The sequence below is a fragment of the Lolium perenne genome, chromosome 2 (genome assembly GCF_019359855.2).
Source record: "Lolium perenne isolate Kyuss_39 chromosome 2, Kyuss_2.0, whole genome shotgun sequence".
NCBI lineage: Eukaryota > Viridiplantae > Streptophyta > Magnoliopsida > Poales > Poaceae > Lolium > Lolium perenne.
In genome coordinates, this window is record NC_067245.2 from 271,852,437 (window position 1) to 271,875,916 (window position 23,480).

The 23,480-nt window shown below is 45.1% G+C and overlaps 1 protein-coding gene across 2 annotated transcripts; it reads left to right on the forward strand.

The window, feature by feature from the left end:
- The first annotated feature begins 9,499 nt into the window (after positions 1 to 9,499).
- Positions 9,500 to 16,981, forward strand: LOC127335902 (protein indeterminate-domain 4, chloroplastic). Of its 2 annotated transcripts, none has more exons than XM_051362637.1 (4): positions 9,500 to 9,759; positions 10,318 to 10,627; positions 12,076 to 12,475; positions 15,220 to 16,981. In XM_051362637.1, the coding sequence occupies exons 2-4, from the start codon at positions 10,423 to 10,425 to the stop codon at positions 16,433 to 16,435; spliced, it is 1,821 nt and encodes a 606-aa protein (XP_051218597.1). In that variant the 5' UTR covers positions 9,500 to 9,759; positions 10,318 to 10,422; the 3' UTR covers positions 16,436 to 16,981. The 2 variants fall into 2 exon arrangements, with proteins under 2 accessions (XP_051218597.1, XP_051218598.1); XM_051362638.2 differs by lacking the exon at positions 9,500 to 9,759 and adding an exon at positions 9,979 to 10,212.
- Positions 16,982 to 23,480: the final 6,499 nt, after the last annotated feature.

Sequence of the window (23,480 nt, forward strand, 5' to 3'; positions counted from 1 at the left end):
CTAATAAGCCTTGGCTTAGCATCTTTATTTTCCATAAGGTACCTAATTGCAGCATGATCAGTATGAACTGTAACTTTTGAGTCAACAATATAAGGTCTAAACTTGTCACAAGCAAAAACTACAGCTAATAGCTCTTTTTTAGTTGTAGCATAATTTCTTTGGGCAGCATCAAGAGTCTTACTAGCATAATGAATAACATTCAATTTTTTATCTACTCGCTGTCCAAGAACAGCACCTACATCAAAATCACTAGCATCACACATAATTTCAAAAGGTAAATTCCAATCAGGAGGTTCAACTACAGGCGCAGTTGTTAAGGCTTTCTTTAGAGTTTCAAAAGCTTCCTTACAATCATCATCAAAAACAAAAGGTACATCTTTTTGAAGAAGATTAGTAAGAGGCTTTGAAATTTTAGAGAAATCTTTAATAAATCTCCTATAAAAACCAGCATGACCAAGAACACTACGAATACCTTTAACATCCCTAGGATAGGGCATCTTCTCAATTGCTTCAACTTTAGCTCTATCAACTTCAATACCTCTCTCAGAAAATTTATGTCCCAATACAATTCCTTCATTAACCATAAAGTGGCATTTCTCCCAATTAAGAACAAGGTTAGTTTCTTCACATCTCTGCAAAACTTTATCAAGATTTCGCAAACAATTATCAAAAGAATTCCCATAGACAGAAAAATCGTCCATGAATACCTCTACAATCTTTTCACAAAAGCCATGAAAAATAGCAGACATGCATCTTTCAAAAGTAGCAGGAGCATTACATAAACCAAAAGGCATACGCCTATAAGCATAAGTTCCATAGGGACAAGTGAAAGTGGTTTTCTCTTGATCTTTAGTTCTAACAACAATTTGTGAAAATCCAGAATAACCATCAAGAAAATAGAAATGAGTGTTTTTAGATAACCTTTCTAGCATTTGATCTATAAAAGGTAAAGGGTAATGATCTTTCTTAGTACCTTTATTAACTTTTCGAAAGTCAATGCACATTCTATACCCTACAACTACTCTTTGAGGGATGAGCTCATCATTATCATTAGATACAACAGTTATACCTCCTTTCTTAGGAACACAATGCACAGGACTAACCCATCTACTATCAGCAATACGATATATAATACCAGCTTCAAGAAGTTTCAATACCTCATTCCTTACCACATCCTTCATCTTAGGAATTAGACGACGCTGATGTTCAACAACAGGCTTTGCATCATCTTCCATGTTGATGGCATGTTGGCAAATAGAGGGAGAAATCCCTTTCAAATCATCAAGAGTGTAGCCAATAGCTCCTCGGTGTTTCTTCAATATTTCCAATAATCTTTCTTCCTCAAAATCTGAAAGCTTAGCACTAATAATAACAGGATATGTTTTCTTATCGTCAATATAAGCATACTTAAGATTATCAGGCAACGGTTTCAAATCAAAAACAGGATCTTCCTTTGGCGGTGGTGTTGTACCTAGATCTTCAACCGGTAAGTCATGTTTAAGAATAGGTTGACGAAGGAAAATTTCATCAAGCTCATTCCTTTCTTCCCTAAAGACTTCACTCTCATGATCCTCCAAATGTTGCTGCAAAGGATTATTAGGAGCAAGAGCAATAGATGCAAGCTGTTCAACTCTAAAATCATCATTAGGCAATTCAGCTTCATAAGGAACCTTGGCAAATTTATAGAAATTAAACTCGTAAGATTCACCAGCAAATTTAGTCACAATTTTCTCTTTCTTGCAATCTATAATAGCTCCACAAGTATTTAGAAAAGGTCTACCAAAAATGATAGGACAAGTCTTACTAGCAGCAGAACCAAGTACCAAAAAGTCAGTAGGGTATTTAATCTTACCACATAGAACTTCCACATCTCGAACAATACCAATAGGAGAGATAGTTTCTCTATTAGCTAGCAGAATAACCACATCAATATCTTCAAGTTCACAAGAACCAATTTCATGCATGATTTCCTTGTAAAGCTCATAAGGAATGGCACTAGTACTTGCACCAATGTCACATAAACCATAATAACAATGAGCACCAATTTTAATAGAAAGCATAGGAACGCTGGCTATCCTAGACTTACTAGGATGTGAAACAATATTAGAAGCATCTTCACAGAAAATGATGTGACCATCTTCTACATTTTCAGTCACAAGGTCTTTAACTATTGCAACAGCAGGTTCAACATTTATTTGCTCCTCAGGTTCTATAGGTTTCTTTGCACTTTTGTTAACCACACTAGTTATAACAGAATACTCTTTCATTTTAGCAGGAAAAGGAATTTTTTCAATATAAGCTTCAGGAAGAATGTGATCAACAATTTTAACTTCAATACATTTACCTATAGGTGAATCAGTTTTATCTTTGTAAGGTTCATGATACTTATCAAAATTCTTCCTAGGCAATTCAAAATGAGAGGCAAAAGCTTTACAAAAATTTGCAACAACTTGAGTGTCAAGACCATAAGTAGCACTCATATTACGAAATTTATCAGTATCCATAAAAGTTTCAATGCATTCATAATCATAATTTATACCTGAATCTCTACCTTTGTCGTTCTCCCATCCTTCAGTATTCTCTTGGATCCGATCAAGAAGGTCCCATTTAAACTCTTCTTTGTTGCGCGTGAATGATCCAGAACAAGCAGTATCCAGCAAGGTTTTATCTTAAAAAGAAAGTCTTGCATAGAAATTATCAATGATGATATTACCAGGAAGGTCATGAATGGGGCATTTGAGCATTAAAGACTTCAATCTCCCCCATGCTTGGGCAATACTCTCTCCATCATGAGGCCAGAAATTATATATGCGGTTTTGGTCTTTGTGAATTTCACTTGGAGGATAAAATTTAGAATAAAATAGAGGCACAATATCCTTCCAATCAAGAGAATTCTCATTCTTCAGCAATTTATACCAATGCGCCGCTTTACCAGACAGCGATATAGAGAATAGTTTCTTCCTAACTTCATCCATAGAAATACCTGCACACTTGAATAACCCGCATAATTCATATAAAAACAGTAAATGATCTCCAGGATGCACAGTTCCATCCCCTTCATAGCGGTTATCCACAACACGTTCAATAATTTTCATAGGTATTTTATATGGAATCTCTTTCTCACCTGGCGCCTCATCCACAACCTTTGCAGTGGTAGCAGATTTTCCAAATAGGAATTCAAGAGAAGATCTCTCCATAATGAATTATAGCAGCAGGCAGAAATAAAAACAACACGTACAGTAAAAGTTTTCCTTACCAATTCCACTTACCAATAGCGCTTCACTCCCCGGCAACGGCGCCAGAAAATAGTCTTGATGACCCACAAGTATAGGGGGTGTATCGTAGTACTTTCGATAAATAAGAGTGTCGAACCCAACGAGGAGCAGAAGGTGTTGACAAGCAGTTTCGATGAAGGATTCACTGTAAATGCTCACAGACAAGTTTTCAGGGGGTTTTGATATAGCAGATAAATAAAGTACAAGTAAGTAAAATGCGAGAGTAATAATTGCAGCGAGTGGCCCAATCCTTTTTAGCACAAAGGACAAGCCGGTTTGTTTATTTATGATGACCAAACGTTCTTGAGGACACATGGGAATTTAGTCTAGTGCTTTCGCTTCATATAGTAGATTAATCTTCATTGTTTTGATAAGTGTTGTGTGGGTGAACCTATGCTAATGCACCGCCCTTCCTAGGACTAATACATACTTGTGATTAAACCCCTTGCAAGCATCCGCAAATACAAGAAAGTAATTAAGATAAATCTAACCACCGCCTTAAACTCTGAGATCCTGCTATCCCTCATGCATCGATATACCAACGGGGGTTCAGGTTGCTGTCACTCCGGCAACCCCACAATTGGCAAACGAATACAAGATGCATTCCCCTAGGCCCATAAAGGTGAAGTATCATGTAGTCGACGTTCACATGACACCACTAGAAGAATAACACCACAACTTAAATATCAAACCATTAAATATTACTCAACATAGTTCACTACTAACATTTAGACTTCACCCATGTCCTCAAGAACTAAACGAACTACTCACAAGACATCATATGGAACATGATCAGAGGTGATATGACGATGAATAACAATCTGAACATAAACCTTGGTTCAATGGTTTCACTCAATAGCATCAATAACAAGGAGTAATCAACACCGGGAGAGTTTCCCCTATGAAATAATCAAGATTCAACCCTAGATGTTACAGTGGAGACGAGGTACAGCGGTGGAGATGATGGTGTCGGCGGTGGAGATGATGATGATGATGATCCCAATGAAGTCCAGCTCGATGACGGTGACGATGGCGACGATTTCCCCCTCCGGGAGGGAATTTCCCCGGCAGATTTCAGCCTGCCGGAGAGCTCTTTTCTCTCTGGTGTTTTTCTGCCCCGCAGAGGCGGCTGTGTCTCTCCTCGATGATCCCCTACACCTTAGGGTTTTCTGGAGATGAAGTACGCGAAAGGGAGATGGCCGAGGGGGGTCGTGGGCCCCCTCCCCACATGGCGGCGCGCCAGGCCTGGTGGCCGCGCCGGCCTATGGGGGGCCCCATGGTGGCCCTCCTCGGCCTCCCCTTCTGGCTGGCTCTGTCATTTGGAAAAATAGGAGCTTCGGTATATTTTCCGTCAATTGTTGATCTTCAAAAATATTGTATCCTGGCGGTGCTTTTTCCAGCAGAATCCTGACTCCGGTGAGTGATTCTCCAATAATCATGAAACATGCAAAATAGGTGAAATAACATAAGTATCATCTCTAAATATGAAATATATCAATGAATAACAGTAAATTATGATATAAAATAGTGATGCAAAATCAACGTATCACTTGCTCTTGCTCTCTGATCAAGGCTAAATTAGTATCAATCATGTCCAGAGTAGTGCCAAGTTCAATCCATACTTTGCTAGCAATGTCTAAGATACAATAATCAAAAGTGTTAGCAAGAGTAGGTAAAGATGTACTACCTTCTCAAGACTGAAGATTCCTCATCATTGCTCTATTTTTTGCCCTATCCATGATTGGCACATCACCTTTTGGGGCCAGTATGTTGCTAAATCTATTCCCATTAGCCTCCCCTATCTCCTCCAAAATACCCACACCCTTGTGCTTTTTCTTCCCATGATTAGGTGACTTCCCATCATGCATATTATTGATTTTTGTGTTCATGCTCAAAGATGAGCCAGATTCCCCATTCTTATCTCCTTCATCACCAGATAGGTCCACTCTCCCAATTGTTTACAGGTCCTCAGTTTGTTCTTCCATCTCTTGATTAGGTTCCTTCACATTATCACCAGTTTCCTCTATCAAGATATTCCTCTCCTTTTCCATTCTTTTGTTAGTTGGCTCCATCAGCTCATTCCTAACATGCATCTGATTTGGCTCATGTGATGAGGCTATCCCTTTTTTCTTTGCCAGAGCAATTGCATCAAGTTCATTATGTCTTTTTATTTCTTGCTCCCTTTCTTCCAAAGCTTTCCTAGTCTGTTCACCTGCTTGAATGTGGTTCCCTTTATCAGTCCCTTCACTTTCTTCATTTCTCTGCCTCTTCTCTCTTCTATCTCCCAGCTCCTGTGAAAGGGTGTCCTCCATTTCATCAAATTCTTGGATATACTCCTCTTCTGGCCTTAGCCACCCTTCTTCCACCACCTCCTCAACCTGGAAGTAGATGTAATAAATCATCAGCTTCTTTGTTGTGAGCTTTGCCATGGCAGGGATGTTCTTGTGGTTGACCACTCCAACCAGGATTCTGATGCTTCCATCTTTCCAAAAAGTTTCCATGTCTACTTCAATTACTTGTCCAAGGGTTGAGCCCTTCACAGATCCCCTGATAGTTCTATAGAGTTTTTGGAACTCTCTTGGCCCTTACCCACATTGTATCAAGTTTACTAGCTGCCAAGTTTTCATCTGACCACTGTTTCACATTTATTTTGATGTGTGCACGTCTTAAAGTGACCCAATCATAGATTGGCACCTCATTTATCCTTGCAGCAGATGGTAAGTTTACCAAGAATCTTCCAGTTGAAACTTCTTTTGCTTGCTAGGTCCACTTCCATGGGTAGGTTCTTCCCAGACACATTACCAACAACTCTTCATCCACTTGGAAGTCCACTTCTTTTACTTTAACTATTGCTACAACTTTTCCTTTCTCCTCAGCTCCAGCATTCTCTTTTGCATGTTCATCCAGAAAGCAGCATAAACCAGGCCCTCCAAATCCAACAAGGTTTGCAGTTGGTTTCTTTTGTTTCAACCAGGCACACCTCATGGACTGATGCCCTTTGCCATAGTTGACGCATTCAATTTCTTCAGTGCAGACCTTAGAAATGTGTCCCTTTTTCCACACTTGTTGCAAAGGAGATTATCATCCAGTGTTGATTTCCATCCCCTGCTAACTCTGTCTCAGAACTTGATCCTATCTGAACCTGTTGTGTTGTTCCTGAAGAAGCAGCTACTGTTGTTGCAGAGACAGTTGTTCTTTCATCAACCACCTTGTTCTGTCCAGTTGAAACTCCTCCTGAACTAGTAGCCACACTCTTCTGCACATAGGCTCTGCTCTGCTCTGACCCTGATACTGCTCTATATCACCAACTCTTCCTCCCTGGCTCTGATTGCTGCTGAACTATCCTGTGCCATGTCCGTATTGACCTTTGCCTTGGTTGATGATTTGGCCCTGCCCCCCCACCAAATCTCTGGGTGTTCTGGTATTGATTTCCCCCAAATTTCCCAGGGCGAGAGAAGGGTGGGCGTTGGAAGTTGTTACCTCTATATCCTCCAAATTGTTGCTGTCTGCTTGGTCCACCTCCTTCTCTTCCATAGTTTCCTCCTCCTCCCATATGATCATATCTCTCCCCCATCTCTCCCGAGTTGCCTGCCGCCGGTGTTGCCTTGGAAACCCTAGCTTCACGCTCGCACCAGCTCCCCAACAAGTTGTCCAAGTGCTCGTGGATAAAGACTCCTTCCGACAGAGAGGTCGTTGTCCTAGCTTTATCCAAGCACATGGTTTGCTTTTTTCCAGGTTCTGATGGGCTGGGCTTGGGCTCAACCAAACTTTCCACTAGCTCACGAGATGGCACAGTTTTAATAGAAAATTTTACTCCTATAAAACATTGCATGTCATCTCCCGGCTTCCGCCAAGGCCTTTTACAAGATTTAGCGACAGAGTCCCCTGCTGCTGGCCTTAGCAACACTCAGTAGGTCTCTCTATCCCTAAAGCTTGTTTGGCTTCTAAAAATGATATAAATTCTGTCTAACAGCTTTTCCTTTACAAATTTTAAACCAACCATGATCTAATCCCTCTAATAGAGCATCATCAACATGTCCAGCTGATCCATGTTGCAAAGAAGCATTGCTTCTATGTTCTAGGATAGCAGCACTTGTTCCTCTATTAGTGCGATTGTTTCTGCCTTTTTGACTAACAAACCCTCTGTGCCCTCTGATAATTTTTTTGTCATTTGAGCCTCTCTTGTCCATTGCAATGCAATGTAGTCACCAAAGCAAATGGGGAGAGTTACATGACAGTTTACATCACACAAATTTTCATCCATCTCCCTCTCCTCATCAGAGAAATCCTCAAGGTTATGAAAACGATTAGGATTGTTTCTGCGACACATAGCTTTCACAGGATCTTCTTGCACCCTTCCTTGAAGGGTTCCTCGAACAGTACCTTCTTCTTCCCTCCTAACAGGCGCCTTGTGATGCGCTTGAACCTTGCCATTATGGAGATGGCAGTCAGGTCCTCCTGCTTCATCGGTGGCAGCCTCCTCTCCGGGACGTACGAGCTGCTGATGTAAGTTGAGTCTTCTCTCGGAGGTCGAGACCACCCTGCTGGAGTTGGGGGTCTGACAGGGTTCGGACCCAACAACTCCGAGATCCTTCGGTTTGGCGGTGCAGGCAGTGCCATGATCCCCACCGGCGTCACTTCCTTAGTGCTGCCCCCAAATAAAGAACCAGTGCAAGCGCCAGACGACAATGGAGATGCTGAGAAAGTAGATACCTCAAAATCCTCCGTGAGCTTTTCAGACACTGAATCGATCTTACGAGCCCATTCATGGAGAATCTCCGCGATTCCCCCAGAGGCAGAGCTAGCACTGCTCAGCGGTGACCAGATTCCCCAACCTCGCTGTCTCACGTCATGTCCTCCAGCTCCTCGAGCCCCTGACGCGCCATCTCCCTCATCGGATCTTCTGGATCCTTCAGATCGAGCATCCCTTGCGCCGCCTTGATCTGCTCTTCGATTCCTTGCCCCGATAGCTACGGCCGCCACCCCTTGGCCATCTGCTCGACGGCCCACGGTGAGGCGAGGCAGATCTGGAGCATCAGCAGCTTCCTCTTCAACTTTATTTGTCGCCGCTCCTCCCCGCCCGCTCCTCCTCTCTCCTCTTGGCCCTGTCCTCGGCGAGCTTCCTCTCTTCCGCGGACGACATCATCCCTAGCGACCACTTCAACTCCGTCATCTCTGCCTGGATCAGATGTTCCCGCCGGCTAGATCAGAAGGTGGGATGTGGTGGTGGTGGCGGTGGATTTCGAAATCGCCAGGGGAGGGGTCAGGAGAGCGGTCATGAGAGAAGCCGTCTGCTTCCAAGTCCCATATTGACTCTACCTGAAAGGAAGCATTTCTGCTTCTTATTCTATCACTAAACCTTGCCCTAAAATAAGCACTAAGAGAATCACCATGTGGAAGTTCTGGCTCACTGGAATCACTTTACTTGTTCCTTGCTGTCACAGTATGAACATTACTATCCTTGTTGTTAGAAACCAACGAGATGTCGTAAATCTGATTGTTTAAATAATGCGAGTGTTTCATTTTGATGGCCTAGTGTGATCTAAAGTAGCTAAATGAATAAATGAAGTAATAGAGTTTGTGCACCGTGGATATATACATCCACACAACTAAATGCTCCGACGTGAAGTTTGCCTAATTGTATCGTCATAATAATTTTACAATTTCTCCCCACTTACATAGATCAACCTACATATTTTTAATTCAGTTGCCAAACCATTGGGTGTGTGTTTTAGTTTGACGTGTATTTTTCAGCCGATCTAGGACTATGTTGCTTTGCAGTAGAATGTGATGCGCATATATGATAAATCTTCGAGGCAATTTCTGTTCAGCAGCCTGACACAAAGATATATATGCGTGCAAACCAACATCACCAACAAAAGGTTAACAATCTAACAGAAGTTAGGTGAATAGTAATCCAAAGCCATGCTTGGTAATGACGTGCTAGGATGACACGAAACCTGAGCACACGCACGTAAACATACACACGCTTGCAGCCGCACATAAACCTCTGAAAAAGACCAAAACTAACCGGAGGGGAAAAGCTTTTGCCGTGTGCGCGCGCGTGTGTGAGATGGCGAGAGGTAAGCCCCACGCAGTCGGTGGACCCAACTCTCAGACGCTTCACGACACCGCTCGGCTGCGTGTGCTTGCCCCCCCGGCCGCTCCCCTCTCCCTCCCACCTTGCTCCGAGCTGTATATAAAAACCCATGTTTTATATATTTCCCTGGTGTGCATAGCCCTTTGGAAAGAGCACAGGCGAAAATTCAGAAATTAATTTATAGAGAGAGGGGCATATAAGAGGGTGGAAGGAAAGGAGCAGGGAAGAGATAGAGAGGGAGAGAAAGAAAAGTATGACAAGGAGATGAAAGAAATCAGACAACAACCTTCTTCTTAGCCTTCCTCATCCCCACTTCTATCTCTTCCTTCAGTTGCAGGGAGCAAGGAGGAAGAGCTAGCAGCAGCAGTTGGCAGAGAGAGTGAGGTATCTATCCCATGTTTCTCACCTTCTTCTTCTCCCTTGTTGTGTTCCTTTCCAATTTTATAAAAATATCTGTTTGTGTGTCATATGTGAGTTCTGTGGGTGTGGGTGTTTGGGAGCTTTTGTTCGTATGCTTTTCTTTTTTACTTTGTTTTGAGTGCAACTGTTTGTTTGGATTTCCCTGTCCGTCTTTGTTGTTTTGTTAATCTCGGAAGAGTCCTAAGCGGCCGAGGGGAGCGGCCTTGGAGTTTTTCTCGGCTTCTTGTCGATTTGTTTCTTGTTCCAGATCGATTCCAAGCGCATACATATGAGATAGGAATAGCCATCACTCGCTCAGGGAATTTTGGGGCCTTTCCATCTGCTCTCTCTTCCCTTCTCTCGGCAGCTACTCCTTTCGTCGTCTTCGGTCTCCTCCTTAATTTGCCAAGAATCTTTCAGATCTCCATCTCTCCCATGGTTGTTTGCTCTCTTGCATGTGCTGTGTAGTGCCACTATTTGCTTGCTGCTTCTCTTCTTAATTGCGGCGTCTAACATATGGGAAATATGTTGATCTTCTTTCAGCGAAGGGCAAAGAAGAAGAAGAAAGGAACACTGCCAATCCAAGGAAACCAAAGAGGAGAAGCTTTGTTCTTGTGCTTGGAGTTGGTGTAAGAGGGTATTAAGGCGATGGCATCGAACTCATCGGCAGCAGCGGCGGCGGCCTTCTTCGGGATGAGAGATGGGGACCAGCAAGACCAGATGAAGCCGCTGATAACACAGCACCAGCAGCTGGCAGCGGTGGCACTGCCCGGCGCCGCGCCTGCGGCGTCCAGCCAACACGGCGCACCGCCGGCGGCGGCGCCACCGGCCAAGAAGAAGAGGACTCTACCAGGTAATCAAATCATCGTGGACCCTTTCTTAATATTTCAGTCTTGCATGCTAACTGCGAAATCTTGTCTGTACTGATTGGAGTCTTATCATTTGGTTCCTGACAGTGCAAGCATCTTCCTTCTTCCCTCACATGCGCACTCTTGAGTTTTCTCTCTCCAGTTTTTTTTTTTAAAAATCTTTTTAGTATACTCAGTTACTTAGCTGCATGTTTTCTTCCGTTCTTGCTTCCCCACTGGAGAATTGCATGCTTTTGTAACGGACGTGTGCGTAATTAAGCGACAGCCTGGTCTTGCTAGGCAGTGCTGGATTTTATGAGACGGTTGTCTTTTTTCACCCACTGCTTAATTTCAGTATTTTCCCTGGTTCACTGGATCCGTTCCCCTATCCTTTGGCTCTACTTCAATTCAAAGGCAGAAGCTGTAGACTGTAGCCTGCCTTGAGGAAGAACTTTGGCCTTCAATTTGCTTCTTCTGCTAATCAATACTACTTCATTTAAAGCTGTGTACTCTCTCACCTGGAATTGGAAGGAAGACAATAAATTCAGGTGACGACTGACGAGTAGGAAGTACCTTTTCTCATGGTGCTAGAGTAGACTCCTTGTCGATCTCATGTTCCTCTACGACCTCATGTTTTCATTAGATCAGTCGGCTCCAGAATTCCTCACACCTTTTTCTTTGAGAATTTTCTCTTAGGATAGGATAACCTACTAGTTGGATAGTATATTTCGGATGGAAAATATTAGGTCCTTTTTTTCTGCCAAGATTCCATGTACATGAGCTGTCATCCTCTTCACTGGAGCACATTCAATTCTTTTCCCCAATTATGAGATGCAAGCAGGAGCCATAGGCACAATCCATGACAATTCCTTTGTTCTCTATACCAGTCCTGCAAACTTCTTCCTTGCCCAAAATCTCATGCAAATATTCTCTTCTCCATGGCCTAGTTTGTCTCCACTCTGTAGCTCACCCCCCCCCCCCCCACGCCGACAGAGATAATAAGCAACAATATCTTCTGAAATTAACCTGTGATTTCTACTAGCTCCAACAGCATCGGTTTTTGATCATGCACGCCTAGCGGATAAACAAAATTAATATTACAACAATACAGAAATTACCCTCTATATAATTAATTAAGACTCTTGTCACATGCAAATTTGTTCTCCATTCTCAGCAACATTAGCTCTACTACCATCCTTTGTCTACTACGATTCCTCCAAGCATGGATCACTAGCCACCACTGCTTAATTTTCAACCTTCTGATCTTCTTATATATTGTGCATAAGTTCATCATTGTATCTTGCTTTTATGAGAGTTGTGATGTAGATGCATGCATAATGGATTCCACATGCATATATAGACGCTGAGAGTGGAATGTAGTCATGCATGAACCACATGGGAGCTAGCTAAATTACTTAGAATGCATTGGTTGATCGATCTGTTGAATTTGCAGACCCAGACGCGGAGGTGATCGCGCTTTCTCCCAAGACGCTGATGGCGACTAACCGGTTCGTGTGCGAGGTGTGCCAGAAGGGTTTCCAGCGCGAGCAGAACCTGCAGCTGCACCGTCGCGGGCACAACCTCCCCTGGAAGCTGAAGCAGAAGAACCCGAACCAGGTGCAGCGGCGTCGCGTGTACCTGTGCCCGGAGGTGACGTGCGTCCACCACGACCCGTCGCGCGCCCTGGGAGACCTCACCGGGATCAAGAAGCACTTCTGCCGCAAGCACGGCGAGAAGAAGTGGAAGTGCGACAAGTGCTCCAAGCGCTACGCCGTGCAGTCCGACTGGAAGGCGCACTCCAAGATCTGCGGCACACGCGAGTACCGCTGCGACTGCGGCACCCTCTTCTCCAGGTAACCATTCGCTTATTACTCTCCATTTCTGTATCTATGTCTATATACAAGCTACATTTGTGTATCTATATATGTGCATCGATCAAGGTTGCATGCCTGCACTGCATGTCTGCATGCCTCCTCTCTGTGATGTCTGTGTTGTGTGTGGTCCCTTTTGCTTGTTGGCTTAGGGTTAGGGTTTTGTTTGGGGCTGTGTTGATCGACATTGTTAACTGTTGCTGGAGTTCTTCTCTAGCTCGCCTGAGAAGCAAGAGACGGCCGAGGGTGACGAAGGTGGAGGGTGAATCAGTGATACTGTTCGCACGTGAAACGCTTGGAATATTTTTTTACAAGTCCTTTGGCCATGCTTTCCTTTTCCTGACTAGTTACCTTGGGAAGATGGAACCACAAACAAGGCTCCCTCTAGCCAGACACACGCTACAGACTATGCACATATGTGTGTGTTGTTTCTGCATGCTGTCACACACTGTCCTGTAGACCCGCGTTTCTCCTGGTCCAACTCGTCACCAGCAAACATCGCAGGCTTTCTCTTTTACCCCCTCTCTCTCTACTGCATCGCCTGGCTGCCATGTCAACAGGCTAAACTTCTCATGTGACTTGGCTGCTGGCGGGCTAGGATGTGGCAGGGCCGTTCGTTGGCCGTGCCAGTGAGCCAGCAGCCCCACACCTTTTTCACGGATACGTCGCAAGTCGCCATGCCATGCACATCGCCTTGCTAGGTGTAGTAGCAAGCGTAACTTCAGCAACGGTTCATTTATTGGTGCAATTGGACATGCAAGCATTCATTCAAGTGGTCACTCCTATCTTTCATACTCTCGGCATAAAATTCCCCAATGGGGAGTTAGCAGCACAAACGGAAACACCAACAGGAGTTGCATTCATGAGCCATGGAGAGCTGAGTTTCTTTCACTGTTTATGCAAAGAGACCTTACCTGATCATAACAAAACGCATGCCGAACATTTAATTTCTTCTAAGCGTAGTAGTACAAGTTCACAAGATTTTTTTTTCTCAAAATGGGGAATGGAGCCCAGGCCTCCTCATCAACTGATGCACACGACCTGATTTATTCCGGAGTTTGTTAGTCATGTCATTACATCTTAAGGATCACACAAGGTCGATATAAATATCAACCATCTAAAGATAAACATCCATACATAAGCTAGACATCTCTCAATCTACTAATGTCATCAGCTAGCCTGAATGTAGATATCTCGACTGACCGTCAGTAGACGGTTGCATCCAACATTGATCCTCTCGGAGGAGAATAGACTAAAGTTAGATCCATTACGAAGCCATACGGATAACCTGGATTTTTTTTTTTGTAAACTCGAGTCTCAAAATAATACTACTATTATTTATACAGTTCATATCGACCAACATAAAGCACAAACACCTATAATAGAGAGAAGCAACATGTTCCATACCCTTGTTAAAAAAACATGTTCCATACCCAAGACTGTTTATACACATTCAACCGTGTGATTCTTTTTTTTTTTCGAAAAGGGGGAAACCGTGTGATTCTACTGCATATAATTGACACACTTGTTTTCAGTCCCTTGATTTTGGGGTTCACAGGCTGGGGGCTGTCTTGCCGTAGGCATTTTTAAATCTTCACTGGTGCAGGCTTTTGCTTTATCCTGTGTCATGGCGGCATCGGGAAGCGAGCTTACCAGCTCCACAAAGTTTTCTGCTCTGCTTGCTTACCTTGGTGTGTGTGTTCGTGTGCATGACAATGTCTCTATGCCTTTGTCTCGACGCCTTTCTCCTTTGAAGCTTCCTACTAGTGGGAACCTATGAGAGGCATAGCATGGCAAGCTAGTATGATCGTTCGATCGATCGATAAGATTTCCCCTTTCCGCGCGCCTCTCCTCTTTGATTGACATCGATTTCTGGGATCTTGAGCTAGCTTTTGCTTTGTGGTGCATGGGAGAGGGTGGTTGTGTGGCGTCTCTGCATGCATGGACACCTAACACCTTTGACCCAGAGTACAAGGAGTGTACGAGTACTACTTTTGGTAGTCATTTGACAGCAATGTATAGTCAAGTGATTGATAGGAGTCAAATCCTATCAAATTACACTGTGGAACAGAGTTACAGAGATAAAACTACACGCACTGCATTTGCTAACACATTTTACTGCCTGTCAAACTTAGCTGGGGCAACACGGGTGGCTGTAGCCTGTAGGTGTGGTGGCTGTAGCAAGAGGGGGACTGGAAATCGCTATTCAGATGTGCATGGGATACTAGCTACAAACACAACATTCAGTGGCACAGTCCGTCTGTCTGACCCAGTTGATGCTGCGCAGCACTCACATGCCGATTCAGAAAACAATATCTTAGCCCGAGATGCCGCTAGCCACCTCTCCTCCTCGCCTCGGGGTGCGAGCCATCGCGTCCAGCGTGTCTCATGCGGTGGACCAGCCTTGCCATGCATCCGTCGTCGCCATGCAGGGTCCTGCTAGCTTTTCAGGCTTCTCAAGCTCTTCTCACATCAACTTTACTGTTCACTTTTACTGCACGTCAATGGCAGCCCATGCAGTACTGCATTGCATGGCATGGCATGGCACGGCATGCAGGCAGCGGCGTCGCGCCAGGTCTGACCTAGATTACAGATCCAGAAGAGAGCAGTGTGTTGTGAACTTGTGATGTGGTGTGAGAGCACATGCAGACTCGTGAGTCGTGGCTGCATGGTCTGTACTTGATGTATCGTGTCCGTAACTTTTCTTGCTGTGTCAATGTATGCAGGAGGGACAGCTTCATCACCCACAGGGCCTTCTGCGACGCACTGGCGCAGGAGAGCGCCAGGCTGCCGCCGACGAGCCTCAGCACCCTCACCAGCCACCTCTACGGCGCCACCAACGCCGGCAACATGGCGCTCAGCCTGTCCCAGGTGGGATCCCACCTCAACTCCACCATGCAGCACGACGGCGGCCACCACCACCACCCGTCCCCAGACCTCCTCCGCCTCGGTGGCGGCGGCGGCAGCAGCAGCATCGCCGCGCGGCTCGACCACCTCCTGTCTCCGACAGGCGCGTCCGCGTTCCGCGCGAATCAGCAGCAGCCCCAGCCGGCCTTCTTCCTCAATGCGGCTCCGGGGCAGGACTTCGGTGACGATCAGGGGGGCAACGGACCCCACTCCTTCATGCAGTCAAAGCCATTCCACGGCCTCATGCAGCTCCCGGACCTTCAGGGCAACGGCGCGGGCGGGCCGGCCCATGGGCTCTTCAACCTGGGCTTCTTTGCCAACAACGGCAATAGCTCCGGGTCAAGTCACGAGCATGCAAGCCAGGGCATGATGAGCAACGATCAGTTCAGCGGCGGAGCTGGTGGAGGCGGCAACGGCTCTGAGGTGTCGGCCGCGGGGATCTTTGGCGGCAACTTTGTTGGTGGGGATCACATGGCGCAGGCTGGGATGTACAACGACCAGGCGGCTATGCTGCCGCAGATGTCTGCCACCGCGCTGCTCCAGAAGGCCGCGCAGATGGGCGCGACCTCCAGCCCCAACGGCGCGGCGTCCATGTTCAGGGGCTTCGCCGGCTCCTCGCCGCAGCTGCGACAGGCGGCACCTCAGCACATGGACCAGAACGAGGCGAACCTCAACGAGCTGATGAACTCTCTGGCTGCTGGTGGCGGCGTCAATGCCGCCGGAATGTTCGGCGGCGCCAACGGTGGCCCCGGCGCGGGGATGTTTGATCCTAGGATGTGCGACATGGACCAGCACGAGGTGAAGTTCAGCCAGGGCGGAGGCGGTGTTGGTGCCAACCCTGCTGCTGGTGGTGGTGGTGGTGGTGGCGGCGGCGGCGGCGACATGACGCGGGACTTCCTCGGCGTGGGCGGAGGCGGCATCGTGCGCGGGATATCGACTCCAAGAGGTGACCACAACCAAAGCAGCAGCGACATGAGCTCCCTGGAGGCCGAGATGAAGTCGGCTTCGTCCTACAACGGGGGCCGGATGGCATGATCGAGAGCTTACACAAGCCGTAAGCTCCCATCATCACAGTGAGTCTAAGACTTGAAGCAACCTGGAATTAGCATGCATGCATATATGAGACTGAGATGAGTAAGGTTAATTAGCGAGTTAGCAACTAAGTTGATCGCATGAGTATGGTCGCATGCATGCATGGGATAAGGCTAGCTAGCTAGCTCTCCATGGGGCCATGAAGACTGGAGTACCGTGAAAGGGAGAGGCCTCCTCTGAGACTAATTAAGTAATTAGCTAGTGCGAGTGAACGCATGCATGTGATGGCCCTAGCTTGGTCGTCGAGGAGTTGGTGTCAGTGTCGGTCCTGTTGTTTATTTTCCTTCCTTGTAAGTGGATCTTTGCTGGGTTAAGTATAGTTCTGGAGATAGAACCAATAAGGCTATTTTAGTTTTGTAGCTAGCCGAAATGGGATGTTGGGGAGCTGAACTTGCCCCTGAAACTCCTTCTTCTGTTCCTTTTATTACCCTTGTAGCGAAAGAATGCTGCTCTTACAGTGCAATTGATCATGCTAGTTCATACCTATAATACGCATTGGGGTATGGGGTTTCTATAAATATAGAATGGATAGTGCATAAGGTGGACAGGTTCTGCTGGATTGCAATAGAGGTATTCTATTTATTTATTTTTACCTAAATTAAGGAGCAGTAACTCCCAAATTCAGAAACAAAATAGAACTACAGGTTCTAATATTCATGTAACAAAATTTTCATCCTTGTGGTCTCACTCATTCAAAACGAGGTCCCTTTTCTTTGCAATTTTAAGACATCGTTTTTTTTAGTTAGGTGAGAACCAAAATGTCGTTGGATGGTTAGGAGAGCAGTGACAACCCTATCTCACAAGGGATTAAACCCCAGATTTGACACTTTGTTGTCTCGTAGAGGTGGAATATTCTTTCATTGGAGGCAATGCTCCCATCGATAGCAATATGCATTTGGTGACTTCGTCAGTCTCAACACACTAGTTGAATTAGTCTCTTAGACTCATCTCATTCGTGCATGTATGGTGAGTGTATGTACATATCCGTGAGTGTCTGCATGTGTACAATGTTTCGTCAAAAAGAAAGTTTGTTGAGTTAGGTTATATAGGGATAGTCTCACATGATCAAAGGTTTCCTATATCTAGTTTCCAAATAAGTTGAAAGAATAAGTTGTCCCAGAATGTAGTATTCACACACGGGCAGACACAACGTTCCTGTTGCCCAGACACGCGACAGGTCTTCGCTTCTGGGCGTACGTGACTTGAGACAGACTACATCGTTGAAATAACTGTTAAGCTTCATGCACTAGCCACTTGAACCAAAAGTCCGAACTGATGGAAAGGGCTAGGCAATCTACTTGTACACTTCACAACACCCCCACTCGCGGGTGACGGGAGAAGAGAAAATCAACACGTGAAAGAAGAAGAGCACACCGAAACAGCGGTGACTAAAGAGGGGGGCAACAACAATTTTTAGGCTTAATTGCGAAAACCATGTGAAAGCCAGGATTTGAACTTGAGACCTGGGGCTCTGATACCATGTTAAGCTTCATGCACTAGCCACTTGAACCAAAAGTCCGAACTGATGGAAAGGGCTAGACAATCTACTTGTACACTTCACAACAATAACAACTTCTGGATGGGCATGTCCGGGCTTCCTTCCGCGTGTGCATTCACGGTTCAATTAGGCCTATCTCTTTGGTTTAAAGCAATTTTGTGCGGTTTCGGTCCATATGAGTTATTGTGCTCTTTTCTTGTATAATTTCATATGTCATGACATTCTATTTCTATGTTTTTCACATGATGCAATCTTTCAAACGATTATCGAAGCTATTCGGATGATTGGACTTCAGAATTATTTTGTACAAGTAATCATGCATAAGGTGAACGTAAATCATTTAGCACAGGGAGGTTGTGTGTCTGTCATTTACATCTAAATGAGCAATACCTCTCGGCAGAACAAAAATATATAGATTCTTGTTTTCCTATACCTGTTTTCTATGAAAATAGGCATCATTCTATCGCACGGTTCATAGGTGGTTTCACTCAAACAAATATGTTTTTTAAATATACGAGATCACGATTAAATCTGAATTACTAGGTTATATATATGTATGGCATCATCTAATCCAAGAACATAAGTTATCGATCAGCATGCGTTTCTGTGTAGTTTCCAAATATGCTGGCCCAAAACATAACACCAACAAGTTGATCGTTTTGTACAAACTAGTGAGAGTGACTACCTTCTTTGCATAGTGCAAGGCTGAAAGCACATTCTTACCCGTAAGCAGGTTTGGTGTTGTTGACAAGTGATTAAAGGGCTAATCATTTTGCAAGTATTACCAACAAGATTTAGCATCGAGAACTGTTGTTTTGATGAATGGGGAGCCATACACAAAAAGGGAAAATAAATCGGGATGGTGAAAGTTCTATATCATTTTCTTTCGTTGAGTCGTAGGGCAAACACATAATTAAGAGAGGCCATTTCTTTGGATCATGTCTGAATCATTATTTCTCTATCCGAGCTTGTTGACAACAATCTTCCAATCCCAAAAATTGTCAAAATCAATATTGCCAAAATCACCAAATTCTCCTGTCTGGTTGAGCTAGGGCTTGACCGAGAGATTTCACTCTCTAGACCCGTAGCCGGGCAGTAGCACAACCGGCCTAGGTAGCTCGTAGTGAAGGGGAAATTTGATCATTTTTGTCCAACCGTATAAATACCATGTTTATGTTGATGATATAAGGAACGACCACATGTCATATTGACTTACATCTGGACCCTTCATCCAGCCCACACGGGACAAGGAAATAAGGCCCCATAAGGAAACTTCACCCACCTGCAACAGGAATCTAACCCTCTGATTCCTTTGCAAACCTTTGTGTACGGCACCCTCTAAAGTGTTCGGCTCGGCGGAGGACATGGCAACAGTGGCTGCAAGTTTGTCATTCGTGGTGAACTTTCCCTTGTTATGGTTCGTTGCTGCCACTTCTTCAACAATGACCTTCTTTGAGGCACGGGCTAGAACTTCTTCTTCGGTGGCTTTCTCCTTGGCCTTCTCTGTGTTAACAATGATTTCCACCTCCTTCCTCACCACGTCCGGGGTGACGCTTGCTGGAATGCTAGAGTCCTCCTTGGTATGCTTCACAACTTTTATATCTCTTAAAGCTTCAATGGTGTTGCCATCAATCAGCCAAAAAAGGAGATTAAAAGGGCATGTTTGCCCTCCTCGTGGATTTTGGGTGATTGACAACAACACCTATTTTGGGACTAACTTTTCCATCTAGTCTTTTCAGGCACACGATCCCAACATGATTAGGTTGACCATTGGAATACCACTTAGCTTGGTTCGGTGTACCTTTCAGAAACACAATCCAGAAGGGATTCAAGGTTTATACGCCAATCTTTGTCAACATCAAGCGTTCTTGAGGAAAAACTATATGTGCCTAACCGTGGACGCATCACTACACACTACTAGGAAATACGCTACTGCTGGCAAACCAAAAGTCCTTACTGCCGGTGCACAACTCCGCGTCAGCGCTAACATGCCGGTGATAAGAGGATACGGCCGGCGCACCAGCAAGTTCGCCAGCGGTAGGTGGGTCTATTATCAGCGGTCAGCTAGGTGCACCGGCGATATATGGTTGTTTGGATTAAAAAAATGGCCGATCTGCCAGCCACATGTTAGCTACGTGAGGCCATGTGACCGTCAGATTCTTACAAGCATCTTACAAAAATAAAACTGCAGAAAACACCCTAAGAAGAAAAAAAGCAATCGGGTACTCGCGACTTCCTCCAGCGCGTCACCTCCGGACAATCAATGTCGCCGCCGACCGCGCCTTGCACGACCTTGCTGGGCGTGGTGGCGCGCGTGGGATCTGGTGGTTGGCGCGCGGGGGCAGTGGAGCACGGGGTCGTCATCAACGGTTGTGCAACACGGCCCACGCAGACGGTGGTACTGGAGAGCTCCACCGGTAGTGTGTTGGTGGGGGAGAGGGGTTGAGCCCTGGCTGGAAGCAGCGCGGTGGCCTGCAGGACGCCTTGCTCTGCTCCAGCCCGCGCCTTGCTCCGCTCCGACGAGCAACACGTGGTGGGCGACGACAGCGTTGTGAGTGGTGTGCGGTGGCGCGGTGGAGATCGATGGTTAGGGGCAGGGCGCGCCGGTGTGGAGGTAGAGTGTGGGGAGTGCGGGCACCGCCGGAGGGTGGGTAGTGGGGGCGTCATCGGGGTGGAGGTGGAGGAGAAGAGGGTGGGGAGTGGAGGCACTGCCGAAGGGTGGAGTTGGAGTGGAGGAGGAAGAGGGCAAAGGACTTAGCCTGTGTCGATTGAATCCCCAGCGTGGGACACAAAGAAAATAAAAGAAAGGGGAAAAAGAAGAGGAAAGAGAGAAGAATTTGCTTTTGTCTGCCCACGAACGTCTTTATTGGCCCGCCCAGTAGTAAAAAAAATCTCCGGACGCAGCTGCAGTTTGGTGCGCCAGCCATAATCGGTCAAAATCTTGGGTACCAACTCAGAGCAGAATCTCAAATATCAACGGCGCATGAAATTTGGGTTTTACCGGTGATATCAGAATACCACTTGCGCACTGATAAGCTGGTGCGCCAGCGGTAAATACCACTAGCGAACCTAAAATTTGGTGCGCCAGCGGTACATCTACCGGCTATAGGCTATTTCCTAGCAGTAACATGAACAACTCAAGGACTTATATCACTTTCCTTGATGAAAGAACCAACGGATCCCTGAGGTCTATTTGCTGCCAAGGTTGCCACTATAAGCAATCACGAGTTAATCACGTATGCAACCATCTGCTTGCTTCAAGCAACTAAAATGGCACTTGTGATTACCAATAGCTATGGTGATAACGTTTTTCAAGACAACAACAACCCATGATGAAATTAAGAGAACCTATCATCTTGAAGAACAAACAATTGACTAGGGTCCTTAAATTTGATGTAACATCGATAGGCTAACTGATACGTGCATTTTATATCATCATTATTGCTACATATAGAGTTAGTTTTTATTTTGTTATTTATCCATATTTAGATGATTTCTGAGTCTTTCCTACAAAGTCCCCTTCACTGGTATTTAATCCCTGGAAGCCAGAAAACCTCATTTTTCGTATTTTGTTTGTTTTAGGATTTTCTGGATTGCAAAAATTCCAGGAACAATTATCTAATCAGTTTTTCACCCGAAGGAAGGCTGTGAGCGAAAGAAACAAGCGAGATGGGCCACGAGGTGCAAACAACACCATGTGGTGCGGCCCAACTTCCTCGCCGCGCCACCTAGGTCCGTTCGTACATCGTACATCGTTTCGGCCCCCTTTTATCTCAGATGCTCTGTTTCGCCGAAAAACCAAATCCATAATTTTTCCGAGATTTATTGAGGCGGCGGCGGAGCCGAAAGTCCCCTCCTACTCCGGGAGAGGGCAGATCCTGCTGCACCGGTGCCTCGAGTGAAGGGGAAAGCGACGCCATCGACATCCTCACTCCTTATTGTCTTGGGAGGAGGCATCTCCATCAAAATCTCCACCAGCACCATCATCATCACCATCACCATCTACAAAATCGACGTCATCCCCCTCATAGTTTGTGTTGAAGTGAACCCCGAATATTGTTTTTAGTGTTGTTGAATGTTAGTGATTGGTACTTTGTCATTATTTGGTGGGGAGATTATATATTCAGATTGTGTTGGAACCATTATGCCTCTAGTCCATATTATGTTTGTCACTTGTGAGTAGTTCCACACGTTCCTGAGGGCATAGAATGATCTGGCTATGATTCTATATGATGTGCAATAAATACATGGGCTCATAGGGATGCACTTTGATGTAATGCATTAGTGTTGGACGGGTCGAAACGACAGAAGCCGTCTTCCAACACTATGAGTTGCATTAGAGCCTTAGAGGGGTTAATTTATGTCGGGGCCCTAAATCTTATTGCTATGGTGGGACATTTATGTGTTATTGATTCCTTTATGCACATGAAAATGGCTCTAGGACCGATCATAAGGGGTGTATTTGCACATGCTTATGGCTACACCTAATCAAGGCTCTGCCCCTAATTGAATAAAGGCTGACAAAATATTTACCATGTTGTTTAGAACTCAGATGTTAGTGAATCCATGCCGCTCTCGGGAACTTTTGTGTCATATAAGCACACACACACACACACACTTGAGCGTGTCCTCTTGCTGCATAGACGATTGGGATTTTCTCTCATTGAGAGCATTTGCTTATTTGCTATTTACTTTTCTTACTTTATTTTTATTGCAAACTATATACACAAAACACAAAAACCGTTACTTTATTATTATTGCTTTCCTTTTATTTTGATAACCAATACATTTAGCTCCTCGTGGGTTAGACAAACTTTCTTTGTTGAAAACTACTACAATTGATCTCCGGCACTTGGAAGCCATCAAGACACTTTTCTGCCGCCATTGTCGGGGAGCGTAGCGCTATTGGTAAGTGAATGGTAAGAAAGGTTTTACTGTTTTTACTATTTGCTAAGGATACTAGTTGTGATGAGGTTGGTTTGATTTTATATGATTAGGCCTATATTCAAGCTCTGAGAGAAAATAAAGCGAAACCACCTGAGCTTAAGGTGGCGTTTCAAATTCATGTTGCTAACACCAAACAAGCTACGAAACTAACCTTCATAGGTGATAGAAGTAAAACTTCTATGGGACATCTTCATGCTATTGATGATCTTTTCTCTTTATTTAAATTGGTGGATGTTCCTCATGATCATGTGAAGAGCAAGTTGTTATATCTATCTCTTTCCGATAATTCTCGCATATGGTTTCGATCTTAGGATATTAAATGTCGTCTGATGTTTACGCACGCTTCTATTCTTGTAGACAGTGTTGGGCCTTCAAGTGCAGAGGTTTGTAGAACAGCAACAAGTTTCCCTTAAGTAGATCACCCAAGGTTTATCGAACTCGGGGAGGTAGAGGTCAAAGATATCCCTCTCAAGCAACCCTGCAATTATGATACAAGAAGTCTCTTGTATCCCCAACACACCCAATACACTTGTCAGGTGTATA

Bases quoted from the DNA above. Each gene is read 5' to 3' on its own strand.
- LOC127335902 (XM_051362637.1), top strand. From the start codon at position 10,423: ATGGCATCGAACTCATCGGCAGCAGCGGCGGCGGCCTTCTTCGGGATG. The intron at 10,628-12,075 runs GTAATCAAATCA...TTGAATTTGCAG, and splicing joins GAAGAAGAGGACTCTACCAG to ACCCAGACGCGGAGGTGATC. The intron at 12,476-15,219 runs GTAACCATTCGC...CAATGTATGCAG, and splicing joins TGCGGCACCCTCTTCTCCAG to GAGGGACAGCTTCATCACCC.